General features: G+C 34.4%; 1 protein-coding gene across 5 annotated transcripts in view; it reads right to left on the bottom strand.

The window, feature by feature from the left end:
• LOC127873867 (centrosomal protein of 170 kDa protein B-like) overlaps positions 1 to 14,992 on the bottom strand; it is a 147,674-nt gene that overhangs the window by 86,673 nt on the left and 46,009 nt on the right. The window contains exon 1 of one of the 5 annotated variants that reach the window (XM_052417931.1): positions 4,440 to 4,773. The exons of 2 other annotated variants lie outside the window; for them this stretch is intronic. In XM_052417931.1, the coding sequence (XP_052273891.1) occupies positions 4,440 to 4,700 (261 nt within the window). In that variant the 5' untranslated portion in view covers positions 4,701 to 4,773. Of the gene's footprint in view, positions 1 to 254; positions 544 to 4,439; positions 4,774 to 14,992 lie in introns of those variants that run through there. 2 more of the 5 variants (XM_052417933.1, XM_052417935.1) reach the window with 2 other exon arrangements.

Raw genomic sequence — 14,992 nt, 5'->3', positions numbered from 1 at the left:
TGACATTTTTGTTTGGCTATATGGCTGCATTTAATTTCACTTTAAACCCTTATTTTCTTATGTGAACTTTACGCTGCATTTATTTACTGATTGATGAAGAAAATTATTAAACAATCAAAATGTAACACTGCATATGTAATAAATATTTTGTCATAATTGTGCATAGTTTTTGTTATTTATCAAGTCATTAATGTTAAACTTTATGGCAGCTTTAAATCGATCTGTCTCAAACATTGTCAAGTTTTTATACATACCATGCTTTTTGACATCATTCCATCTTATTCCATATTCATGATGCAACCCAAACTGAGCAGCCAACAGTCAGTAATTTACATTCTAAACCTAAACTTTGTACATGTAACTGTATATTTTAGGAACACTTAATCAACAGTTGCCTACATCCATTGTGAATGTCTTCTTTAAACAGAGCCTGTAAACCAGAACTCACACACCAAGAAATTACAGCAAAATGTTATTGCTGATCCCATACATTAACTTCATAAACAATCAATGTGTGTATCCTTCAGCATGACTCATTCCTTCCTCTCTCATAATCAATGTTTGCATGCTGGTCCATGCAGTTATTCTCAGAATCTCATACGTAAAAGGGAGACTACTGCAGTAATCTCAGAGCTAACTACTTGCCAGAGTTACAGAACTTAACTTATATTTGTCCTAGTACAACAACCAAATTATCAACGCTTTTCAGCAGATTAAAACAACAGATTCTGAAAATAAACTCAATAATTTATTGCCTAAATTGCGTTCTATGCAATGCATAGTATTAAAAGTAAAAACAATACAACTATACTGCACCACGGTTGACTCGCGGTACTTCAGAAATATTCACTTGCGTCTAGAAACCATCTTCATATATCAGATAAACGATTAAAAGGACAATTATATTTAACTTAACTTTATTGAACAATTGCCTTTTTATGACGAAAATCCTCCAAAATTAACTGCCGTAGACACAAATCCAACACCACTGTCCGCCATTGGTGTTTTTTTTTTCGCTCGGTAGATTCCCGGTAAATAGGTTAAACAGCACCAATATTAAATTTAACATGAATAATCACATATCTGACACATCATTTGAAATAACAATCAATAACGTATAAAACAATTTAAATATATGGAATTTAAAGGGATCTTTTCACGCTTTGGTAAATTGACAAAATTGAAAAAAGTTGTTTCAGATTCGCAAATTTTCGTTTTAGTTATGATATTTGTGAGGAAACAGTAATACTGAACATTTACCATGGTCTAATATAGCCATTATATGCATCTTTTGACGATTTTAAAACCTAAAAGTTATAAAGCGTTGCAACGCGAAACGATTGAATAATTTGGAGAGTTCTGTTTTTGTCGTTAAATTTTGTGAAACTACGAAGATTGCTTATATAAGGTATAAAATACGCCCAGTATGTGTACTCGGCGGAATAGCTCAGTAGGCTAAAGCGTTTTTACTTCTGGACTCTGGCAGGACTCCAGGGGTCACTGGTTCGAAACCTGGTCCGGGCAATGTTCTTTTCCTTTTTTAAATGTTATTCTTGATTTTTTACTGGAGCTTTTACGATCCAATGTTTACATTTATCGATATAAAGCATTCAATGAATAAGTTAAAAAATGCCAAAATCTGTGAAAAGGCCCCTTTAAAACATCAAATAAAATAAATAGCACAGTTAGTTTCAAGCACTGTAGTATTTCTTCGTTACGACAATTAACTGAACTATAAAAATTCAAATATTGTTTAGATCCGAGTTTTACGACATTTAATTACCAAAAAACGATTCCAACCTGTAGCGAGAGATATTTTCTGTCAAATTGGACAAGTAGGTCACGCAGGTTTGTTTATAAAACACAATCTAGAGGGCGCTAATGAAATACCGCGAGTCAACCCGACCCGCAAGTCAACCGGGTTTGAGTATACTTTCTTCACCAGTTGTCTGTGGGTTTAATAACATTTTGTTCAGCAAAGTTGTCTTACCCAAATTGGGAATTCTTTCCCTCCAACATTTTAATTGTCTTATGAAATCTTGAGAAAATTTTCCACCAGAAGGGCCAAAGGAATATAAAATGTTCTGATTTGGGAAAAATACCAAACCTGCGCGAAATAGAAAGCATTACTCACATATATAGATTATTGTATTGACTGTCTGTTGCTGTAGTATAAAATAAACAAAATTTAAATGTTCATACCCTTAAGGGGTGCAGCACTGCATTTTGCAACAATCTAAACTGAGTGTTCAGTATGAAACTAATTTATCTCACAGTGTTTTTTTGCCCTATTGGGGAAAAGTACCGGTACCAGCCTAATTGGGAAAAATGTATGCGAAAAATGCTGAAATAGGGAAAATTCGCGTCGTGAAGTCTTCATATTGGGGAATTGGTGTAATTGATTTTTTGCTCCCAAATACTTAAAAATTGATAACTAAATGTTGTCAAGTTGTCAATATTATATTTACTTAGGTTCAAGCCATAGAGCTGCAGGGAAACTAACTTAATGTTGCATTTTATTTTATTTTTTAATGTTGTTGTTGTTGTTTTTAGAAACCTTCAATTGGGAATTGTTTTGACAGCAATTAGGAAATTTTGAGTGTAGGACATTAGCCCTCTCGGACATTAGCCCCTCGGACAATAGCCCCTAGGACAAATGCCCTTTAGGACATTAGCCCCCTAGGACATTTGCCCCTTCTGACAAAAGCCCTTTAGGACTTTAGCCCCTACCTATTTTTAAATACATTTTATGTATTTAATTTCATCTTTTTTAAAATTAAATGCAATTAAAAGGTAGAAAATGATATACATTTCAAGATGACATTATATTGTCCAACTGTGAGGCGATCGGCTGCAGCCCAGACCCATTGACGGTGATGACGGACTTTGAGCAAGCATCCATCCAGGCCGTAAGGAACACCTTCGGTTCCCATGTGTCAACCCAAGGATGTTTTTACCATCTGACTCAAAGCACCTGGAGGAAGATTCAGGAACTTGGGCTTGTGGGAGCATACAAGACTGACGACACAGTGAAGTTGTTCTGCGGCATTTTGGATGGACTAGCCTTTTTACCCATGGAGGATATTGCAGAAGGCTCGACTATTTTGATAGAGTGTATGTTTCAGGCACCTTCCGCTGGATCCAGCCACCAGCAGGTCCAGAAGCAGATGTGTAGCCGGTGCGTGTCCGCAAAGTTCCACCACTGTTTCCTCCTCCTCTCTGGAACGTGCACTTACAGACCTTGGACAACGAGCCTCGAACCAACAACCTCTGTGGGGCTTGGAACCACAGCTTCCAGAAATTCATCGGATATCAACACCCGTCAATCTGGACAGCAAAAGACCACTTCAGAAAGGACCATGCCATGGTTGAAACTGCACTGTACCAGGATGCCCAAGGCCAGCCACAGAGAAAACGAGTGAAGCGAGCCACAAAGAACATCCAGGAGCGCTTTAAAAATACTTACTTTAAAAAAAGTTATGAACGTTTTAAAACACCCGGGGGCTTATGTCCGTGAGTGCACTTTTTTGAAGGGGCTATTGTCCTAGGGGCTATTGTCCTAGGGTCTAATGTATTTGGGGCTAATGTCCTAGGGGCTAATGTCCGAGAGGGCTAATGTCCGTACCCCGGAAATTTGTAGTTACTTAAGGCACATTGTTTTCAACAGAGCATTTATACTTAAAATCTGTGTTGTAACAATTAATATCAAATTGAGTTTTGTGTGTTTGTTCTTGTGTAATTGTAGATTTTAGATGACATTATGAACTGTTGTGTCCTAGTCTGATAAAAAAATAAATAATTGTATAGTGTTTTCATAGTTGACATGTTAAGATTTTAAATTACAAAACAATTAAGTAAATTACATTCCATCTTGCATCTTTTCAACTTCAGCCCGCTGTTAGTCTGTCTGGAAATTGTCAATTTAGCGCTTTGTGTTTAATTACGCGAAACAAGCTTATCATTCTTTAAACCAGAAATATCTTAAAAGAAGATGTTCTCATATGCCATGATTATAATGCACACATGTCAGGTGGATAACAGAGTCATAAGAACTGTTTAAAACATCTACATGATAGATTCCATTTAACTCTTTAACACTTAGATACATATTTTGACGCATTTGTAGTCCCTTAGAAAGTTACATTTAATTAAATACAGTTTCTTACTAAATTCAAGTTTCAAAGGCTTCATTTCCAACCCTTAGTTACTGATGAGCAGCAAACAGCATAAAACCTGAACAGACATAACATATTACCAATAAAAACTCGAGATTTATAGGGATTTATCAGAAAAATCTTATGCAAGTTTAAACTTTTTTTAATTGACTGATATGAAAACAGGCAAACCAAGTAAGCAGAACCATAAACTCCCTGGCTGTCTTACGTTCACAATAAATAACATAACTAGCAAATGTCATGAAATTAATGTAATATACGTACCCATATGTGCCAATTGCACATTTCTTCCTCATATATGGTTGGTAAATCTTTTGTAACCAAAGAGATGGTTGAAATTCTTTCAGGAGCAACACGGATAAATTTCGGTTTGAATCCATACTTGCTTTGCAGTTTGCCGATCAAGGAGAGCGCCTTTGACACCACATGGTCCTTACTTATCATTTCTGCAGATGACTTTATAATGTTGAGCATTGACACAGGGTCAGTGTCCAGTTTATCCCAGTCCCTGTGGCAGGGGCACATGTACACTCAGTCTTTGTGTCAACTATATCTCGCTAAGGTCATTCAGGTGGCCTATGTTTTTGTAAACAAATATATGTTTTTTTCAACCAATACTTCTTCTGAAGTTGTAGATGCCAATGATTTAACATACCATGTTTCAATAAAAACGTTATCAAAAATATTAAACTCAGCAATTTCTATTTAAAATGTTTAGTAATTTTAACTAATTAATATATAAACCAATAATGATTTTTACATAAATCACACTTCTTCATCAAATAAGATCAATATAGACCAGCACTTCAACTCTAATCTGTATGTTTTTGCAAATGTAAATTCCACAGCCAAGCACTGATAGCACACCACTTAACTTATCACTTCTGACCATCCTGGTATCAACAAATTTCATCCAATCAAGCATTTTCACTTTTTTTTGATAGTCAACAAAACATAATGCCATTTCTTTATTAGATAGAAACAAGTCCTTGTTTGTTTGCTGTGTTCAGTACTAGCTTCATTTTCTACGAAGAATGGGTTTAGACTTTCGTAAAACTGTCTTATGTTTCAATATGGGTCACTCCCAAGTTAACAATTCCTTTCATTTTGATTTCTGTGCAGAACACAATACTTGCATAACTCATGCAGTTATCAGAGAACAAATCTGCACTACCCTATGTTCAAGTCAGTATCTAACACAGATCACTGAAAATCCAGTTTAATATCCATTTAATGCTATTTGATTATTAATTATCATGTAACATGTCATTGTTCACCTAAGTTATTGTAAAGTAATGATGACAAACAATTAGCTGAAACAAGTTGACAAACAGGATTCAGCACTGAGCAACCTTGTAAATGAACAATTTATTAATGAATTAACTGTACAATAATTGCAGTAGTCATGGTGGACTCGGATGTCTACAAATCATCTCAGTATTCAGTCATGCTGGCGAAATAAATATTTCAATTAATTAACATGGCAAAATAAATATTTCAATTAATTAACATGATTTATGTAAAGTAAGATCATTATTTCATTCAGCAAACTCATTAGTAGAGATACTTCAAGCCACCGTGACCCTTCAGTTGTTTCTATTGCTGAACTAAATACTTAGTGATATTCAAAACCACTTTATCGATGATTTCATGAAAAAATATTATTGTCAGATTTTTATAACACTTATTTGTCACAAAATATGTTGAATATTTTACTGATTCAAATCATAAGAGCTTCAGGTGTGAAAATAATTCCAGTATGTCCATTTATAATTGTTTTATCACACTTGCAACATAAAAGCCTTAAGCCGATGGTCTGTATGCACCTAAATAATGTTGTTCATTGCTATGCTATGAATATCATTACTCAACGTTTAAGCTTCTTTTTCAAGTCATGTTCTGAATGAACAACAATTAAGTTAGAGCATTTTTTTGGTATAATTTGTTGCTACTGATTTCACATTTTTCTTGATTGATACAAAGTCAAGTTAACCATTGCAACTAAAAGACGTCTTAAATAGCACTTTAGCCTACAGTTTATGTTCCAAATGAATTTCACAACAATACACCAATTAGCAATATTCAAATTTTACATATAAACACTGCAGTCACATTTAATGATTCTTACATTAAAATCCATTATTAAAACTTGTCTTATTTGAACCATATCCATAGTACGTGCACAAAAGTATTTTAGTGTAAATATTTATGAAATATATCCCTGCGGTAAGCTGCCTTTTATGATATCAGATTAAATCATGTGTAAGGAGTTAATAGAAGTTATCTAATTTCGTTCATTTACAGTTGGGTTTCAATTAAGCCCAATTTTTCAATCCTATTCAAGAGGTGGTCTGGCTGGGTGTAGCTGTCTGCTGGAGCCTCATTACAATCTATTGTACAACATCCGTTAAATGTAATATGATTTAAATATGTATTATTTTTTATGAATAAGTAAACATTGTAAACTAACACATTTCCCCTTAATATGCGACTGCACTTTTATGAGAAAATTCAGACAACATTTCAGATGTTGATGATAAAAACAAAAATGACGAAATTAATCCTGTATTATTTTGCTACTTATTATGGGTAAGAGCCAAATAAAAGTGAAAACTGAATGGAAATTTATTCCGGTGTTATTTAAAGAAAGCTATTTCCAAAAAAAAGAATGCCATTTACACAACCGTCAAAAGTCTTACTTGACATAAAGATTCAACAACTTTGTCTGAATTGATTTCTACTATTCGACCTTTCCCCTTGATAAAAACCCGTTTTGACCTAGCCATCTTGTTTATACATGCATCACTGTGCTTAAATATTTTTGTAATTTTTACCAAATGATTTGAAAATTGTGATTGTGCAAAATACCTTGTTTTAACCTTGAAAAGTGGCCTTTCGTAGGCTTCAGAAATTGAATCTTTGACCCTGATAACAAACTTGGGATGAATCAGGACTTTGAAATTGATTGCAAACTTGAGATGAATTATTAATATTGGACTTTGACCCTGATAACAAACTTGGGATGAATTATTAATATTGGACTTTGACCCTGATAAAAACTTGGGATTAATTGTTAATATTGGACTTTGACCCTGATATCAAACTTGGGATGAATTTTTTATATTGGACTTTGAGCCAAATAGCAAACTTGGGATGAATTATTAATATTGGACTTTGACCCTGATAACAAACTTGGGATGAATCATATTGGACTTTCACCCTGATAACAAACTTGGGATGAATTATCAATATTGGACTTTGACCCTAATAGTGAACTTGGGATAACTTATTAATATTGGACTTTGACCCTGATAACAAACTTGGGATTAATTATAAATATTGGACTTTGACCCTGATAACAAACTTGGGATGAATTATCAATATTGGCCTTTGACCCTAATAGTGAACTTGGGATAACTTATTAATATTGGACTTTGACCCTGATAACAAACTTGGGATGAATTATTAATAGTGGCCTTTGACCCTGATAACAAACTTGGGATGAATTAATAATATTGGACTTTGACCCTGATAACAAACTTGGGATTAATTATGAATATTGTACTTTGAGCCTGATAACAAACTTGGGATGAATTATTAATATTGGACTTTGACCCTGATAACAAACTTGGGATTAATTACAAATATTGGACTTTGACCCTGATAACAAACTTGGGATGAATTATCAATATTGGACTTTGACCCTAATAGTGAACTTGGGATAACTTATCAATATTGGACTTTGACCCTGATAACAAACTTGGGATGAATTATTAATATTGGACTTTGACCCTGATAACAAACTTGGGATTAATTATGAATATTGTACTTTGAGCCTGATAACAAACTTGGGATGAATTATTAATATTGGACATTGACCCTGATAACAAACTTGGGATTAATTATGAATATTGGACTTTGACCTTGATAACAAACTTGGGATTAATTATGAATATTGGACTTTGACCCTGATAACAAAATTGGGATGAATAATTAATATTGGACTTTGACCCTGATAGCAAACTTGGGATGAATCATTAATATTGGACTTTGACCCTGATAGCAAATTTGGGATTAATTATAAATATTGGACTTTGACCATGATAACAAACTTGGGATGAATAATTAATATATAATGTTTTTTGACCATGATAACAAACTTGGGATCAATAATTATTATTGGACTTTGACCCTGATTGCAAACTTCATATTCATCCATGCCAAAAAATGTGGTCACGTCAAACATCCAAAAATAATTACCAAATTAAATACATTATTCTACTTGAAACGAAAAATTTATAACACGAACATCCCTTATATTTTAGTATTCCCATATAAAGAATTAACAAAATTACACATGTATTCCATAAACAGTGTGTCATGAAAACACTCACAACAGTACCATGTTGTTTTTCTTGTCCATGGTATTTTAATAACCAATGAAGTTTATACTATTAATTACATTATTTCACAACTCAAGTATCCATGCATGTAATGATTATAAGTTGAACAAATATTTTTCAATCTATTCCATAGCAGAGCAAACATCTCCATTTTCCCACACATGGAGCAGTTAATAATTAATTTACAACTGTTTGTCCATATGAATGTCCACAAAAGTCATGAAGTTCCACATAATGTGAAAGGTCAACATGTTACTCTATTGTCAGCACTGAAAGGCATACATTTGACAGATATGTTTGTACAGTGTGGTCCCAGGGCAAAGTGTTATATATTTTTTATAAGGTGTGACACTATCTACAGGAGTAACACAGGGTGCAGAATCAACAGCGTTTTCAGTGGTTTGCATACAGGCTGGACAGAATGTAATCACACCGTTAAGAACTTAATTTTTGCAAATATATCAAGTTATTGAAATATATTTGCAAAATCTTTAGTGCATAAAAGACAGTTTTTGTTGCGGTTTGAACCAATGCCTTAAGGTACTAGTATTAGAATAAATCCTTGAAAACTTATGAAATCCATGACCAAATTTCACGTGGCGTGAAGCATAATCGTGTTGTACAAATCGATTTTGAACAAGAACACAGGCTTATTAAATAAAGTTATTCTAATGTATTTCACATTGCATAAGCAGCATACAAATCTGTCTGTTATGCACTAGTTTAAGTTCTTTAGAAAAATTGTTTTAAAAAGAAAGTTATTTGAAGTCAAGCACCACTGACCGTCATGTTTACATCCATTAAAGTTTAAAGGAGGAACCCAACAAAGTCACATGATCATGCACCTTGAACGGGAGTAATGCCCTTTTTATGAAAGCACAGTAACACAATGTTTAGCGGTTCTTAAAAAGTATTTCTAAGCAAAACTGAGCACAATGATGTCAGTTGTCCGTCTGTGTGTCCGTCAAATTTTACCTCAAACAGCATCTACTGAACCGTTGGTGCGAATTTGGAGACATTTCACAGGGATGTTCCTTCTATGGTTCTCTGTAAGAATTTTTGAAATGGTTCCTGTTTCTTAATTTATAAGGTCAGGGGATTCAAAATGTGGTTTGATAAATTAAAATTTCTCCAACCACATGGCCCATGGGTTAAATATTTTTGTGTGATCTACAAAGATTGTTTGAATCATCCTCTATTGGCCCCATCCAGGAATTAACTTATTTTCCTGAACGGAATATGAATTTAAGAAAAACTTCCTTAAAATTATACATTCCTCTGAGAGTTTGACGTGTACATGCATCAAAGCAGATCGTGTCTATTTAACATTAAAACCTAAGGTACTTTATTGTGTATCCTGTAAACTACCTACATTTCATTTCAAATAACATTATTTTAACCCTAACAAGGGACAAAATTGTCACAAAACCAGGTTTTCAATTATTAAAAAAAAGTCTGATAAAGGGAGACAATACCCCCCTTGTTTCAAATTCGATCTATTTTTACTCGTGGCTACCTTCATTTCAATTTGAAAGAACAAGGGCTGTTTGTAAAACATGCATGCCCTTCATATGGGCTGTAAGTTGTAGTGGCAGCCATTGTGTGAATACGTTTTTGTCACTGTGACCTTGACCTTTGACCTAGTGACCTAAAAATCAATAGGGGTCATCTGCCAGTCATGATCAATGTACCTATGAAGTTTCATGATCCTAGGCCTAATAATTCTTGAGTCATCATCAGGAAACCATTTTACTATTTCTTGTCACTGTGACCTTGACCTTTGACCTAGTGACCTGAAAATTGATAGGGGTCATCTGCCAGTCATGATCAATGTACCTATGAAGTTTCATGATCCAAGGCTTAAGCATTCTTGAGTTATCATCCTGAAACCATTTTACTATTTCGAGTCACTGTGACCTTGACCTTTGACCTAGTGACCTGAAATCCAATAGGGGTCATTTGCGAGTTATGATCAATGTACCTATGAAGTTTCATGATCCTAGGCCTAATTATTCTTGAGTTATCATCCGGAAACCATTTTACTGTTTCGAGTCACTGTGACCTTGACCTTTGACCTAGTGATCTGAAAATCAATAGTGGTCATCTGCCAGTCATGATCAATGTTCCTATAAAGATTCATGACCCTAGGCGTAAGCATTCTTGAGTTATCATCTGGAAACCATTTTACTGTATTGAGCCACCGTGACCTTGACCTTTGACCTAGTGACCTGAACATCAATAAGGGTCATCTGCGAGTAATGATCAATGTACCTATGAAGTTTCATGATCCTAGGCGTAAGCTTTCTTGAGTTAAAATCCAGAAACCATTTTTATGTTTCGAGTCACTGTGACCTTGACCTTTGACCTAGTGACCTGAAAATCCATAGGGGTCATTTGCAAGTCATGATCAATGTACCTATGAAGTTTTATCATCCTAGGCGTTAGCGTTCTTGAGTTATCATCCGGAAACAGTTTTACTATTTCGAGTCACTGTGACCTTGACCTTTGACCTAGTGACCTCAAAATCAATAGGGGTCATCTGCCAGTCATGATCAATTTACCTATGAAGTTTCATGATCCTAGGCCTAAGTGTTCTTGAGTTATCATCTGGAAACCATCTGGTGGACGGACGGACCGACCGACCTACCGACATGTGCAAAACAATATACCCCCTCTTCTTCAAAGGGGGGCATAAAAGTCTGATAAAGAGAGACAACTCAAAATATCAATTGTTACTGATTGTTCATATTACCCCCCCTTGTTTCAAAATCAATCTATTTTTAGTTGTGACGACCTTGACCTTGGAGATATAGACGTAATTCTTTCGCGTGACACACGGTCCAATGATGGTTAACAAATGTGCCAAATTATTTTAAAATCTCACAATGAACGACATAGTTAGGGCCCGGACAAGCTCATTTATGGCCATTTTTGACCTTTTAACTCAAAGTGTGACCTTGACCTTGGAGATATGGACGTAATTCTTTCGTGCAACACACTGTCCAATGATGGTGAACCAATGTGCCAAATGATTTTAAAATCTCACAATAAACGACAAAGTTATGGCCTGGACAAGCTTGTTCCACCGGCCAGGCCGCCCGCCCGCCGACATTCGCCAATCTAATATCCAGTTTTTTCCTTCTGAAAACCTGGTTAAAAATCTTTTGGTGTCATTTCATTGCCAAGTCATCTTTACTATTAGTAAATAACTATATAATCTCTAGTCGACAGCTGTACCACACCAGACCATACAACTATCTTGTCATACCACTTGTGCCCAAACAGAAGTCTTAAAGTATTGAGGATGCTAACCATACATTAGTGATGTCACTTAGTAAAATAAGATAGATAAGTAATCCTATAATATTTGCCTACCAATACATGTGAACAATTATTATATAGTCCTTCCCAACGTAATATTACAAGCATTAAAGAAAAACACCAAGAAATGCATGGCAGCAGGAATTGCTTAATCTTTAGCATTAAGAAATATGTCCAAAAAATGGTTTCCCTATAGTGGTTTAATAATTATTATGATAAGAACAAAGATGCATCAATCCCAATAATACTCTGAGGTTCAGTCCCTCAACACCAAATATTACAGAAAGGAAATGTACATCAATGAATGTATGGGTTATAAAGCACGATATATTACCATATTATTAAACGACTTAAGCAGATAAAACCAAAACACTTGCAGTGCACAAGAAAATATCTGTTTTAAAAAAGAGACTTTGCTGCTTGAAATTTTTTTAATAAACTAAATTCACTTTGAACTCCAATCTTGCAATTGCATTCACATTTCAATTTCCAGAAAATCAGCTCCACTGTTTTCAAATGTCATTCTATATACTTCCAAATCTCACTTTCCACCACTCCATCCGGCCACTTTATGAGTTATTCACTCACAATATTAATTTTGCTCCCAGCTCCCCTTTATTGCATCTCACAATACCTCATGTACACACCTTTATCCCAGCACATGTTCACTCCCCGCCCACTACATGTATCTAAGGAAAGTGCTCCAGGTAATATTCACAGCCAATTATATGATTAGCTCACTGCATGCAATATTTACTCTCCTGCAACCAGAATCATCTTGTGAAAGCTCATATCTTGCAAGCTTGTTAACTCAGCCTTATGCACTGTTCACATTGTGACCTTGCAGAATGGCCACAGATTGCTGCAATAGACAAGCTGCTGATGGCACAAATTGCAGCAATAATCACTCATGAGTATTATATCACAGGCTAATCAGGGACAACACTTTCCACATAAACTAGATTTTTGCTAAGAAGAGACTTTCTTTAAACGAAAAATATTGTCACACGTTCGGTTAGCGTGTGCTCTTTTCTTATGAGTGACTGATTTGTTACTTTCACGTTGTTTCCCCAAGTGCGCAGGATAATGAAAGACTGTAAGTCAGAGCAACATTAACTGTAGAACTTTATTGACACAAACACACAGCAAGATGGCAATAGAGCAGAGGTATTGAATCCATTCTGCGTTTGGCTTATATAGGAGTTGGTTGCCATCTGCTGTTGTTATGGTCACATTTGGTTTAGATTTGCTCTGACCCACAATTAGGTAATGACAACAAAGTATGTTGTAACATCAAAAGGGAGCTTTGATTAAGATGCCAATAACAGGCTGTCATTTAAGATCTCAACATGAATAATTTGTTTGTGACTTAATTTATGTTATGTTATAATCTTTTACATGCATTGTTGACAATATTGGAATATTGAAAAGGTGTTACAGCAAAACTGTAGAAGGATGTAATGTTGATGCAATAATCTTTAACAAGCATTGTTGCTTATATTGGAAATATTGGAAAGGTATTTGATGATTCTCTTAACAATAAGTGATGTAAATATGTTGTATAATATTGCATTTACAACTAAGATTGTGTTACCCCTAAATATCATATTGCCAGAGATTGACAAGAAAACAGACATCAAGTGTAGCTGTACAAGATCATGAAACCCTACAACAATAAACAAATATACAAATGACATATACTATTAAACAAATATTCAAATGGTCAAATAACTATAAAACTATTACTATAAAATCTTCAAATATGCAAATGACTGCATATATAAATGCAAAACAATATAAAATCTTCAAATATGCAAATGACTGCATATATTAATGCAAAACAATATAAAATCTTCAAATATGCAAATGACTGCATATATAAAAGCAAAACACTGTGAAATCTTCCCCTGCGCTGTGAAACCAATGCTCCTGCATTGTAAACAAATCAAAGAAACTGTGAAGTATCCAGTTAAATGAACAATTTAAAATGATGACTATATGATGAGGTTAGGCAATATTTACAACAACATGAGAACAACATGAAAAAGAACATTCTAGACTGTAAAAAGGTTATAAGTTAAGTAATTAACAAAGTGTTCTTACTCAAAATCTTGCACAATTGCAGCTCCATTTAAATGATTGTTACCAACAATGGAATGAACAGGAAAAAAAATCCCGTATAGACAACATTAGGCCTAATTTAGAGTTATTGTCTCTAGAATGGGTTGTAGAACCGTGCACTTAGTTCTTAGCACTTTATTCATGATGATCAGTCATTACTTTAAAATTAACCCACTGTAAAGACAAACTCAGGTTGAGGTTTAATATTGAACCAAGAAAGGTATGCCATCTAACAAAAATGCAAGCTTCATCATTTTAAATGGAGTCAATGCATTGTTTAAATGGGACAATTAAATTTTAATTAGATTACTGTCATGTTACAAGATAACTCTATATTAAGAATCTTAAAGGATCAACATAAACTTAGGTTATAACCCATACTTGCTAACAAACAAATGACATAATGAGAAAAACTAAACACAGACAAAAGGTGTGAAATGACAAAACACTACATATATCAACGATTCAGTTTTTTCTTTTCTGTCTTGGTAGGGCCCTACATGGAAATGCGAGAAATCTAACCTCGGATAATTTAAAAACAACCCCTTTATGATGATAAAACTACTAATTATTGACATCTCTTTCGTAAACACACGCCCAATCTTGAAAAAAAGGTTCCCTTATGTTATGTTTATTTTTGTATGTCTGGTATTTGGAAGTGTAGACATTCTTATAATGTCTAATGTCTGTCTAAAAGAGAAAAATACAACCTCAGAAAATGACTGGCAGATCCAGTGTGAAAGTCCTATCAGTTGTTCCACACAAACATGGTTTGTCACCTATGCATGTTGGAGTACATCTACCGTGAAGTTTAGGTAGAGTCACTGACAAAAGATAGCGACCTGACCGTTTTATATGCTGTAGAATTCTTGGAAGTTACAAGATCATAGATCATTTTTTTGTAACATAATATTCCGTAATTCTACAGTTAAATGGTCCTTACTATGATCATAATCATAGTACATGTAGACT

The sequence above is a fragment of the Dreissena polymorpha genome, chromosome 3 (assembly GCF_020536995.1).
Source record: "Dreissena polymorpha isolate Duluth1 chromosome 3, UMN_Dpol_1.0, whole genome shotgun sequence".
Lineage (NCBI taxonomy): Eukaryota > Metazoa > Mollusca > Bivalvia > Myida > Dreissenidae > Dreissena > Dreissena polymorpha.
This window is presented reverse-complemented; position numbering and strand designations above follow the sequence as displayed.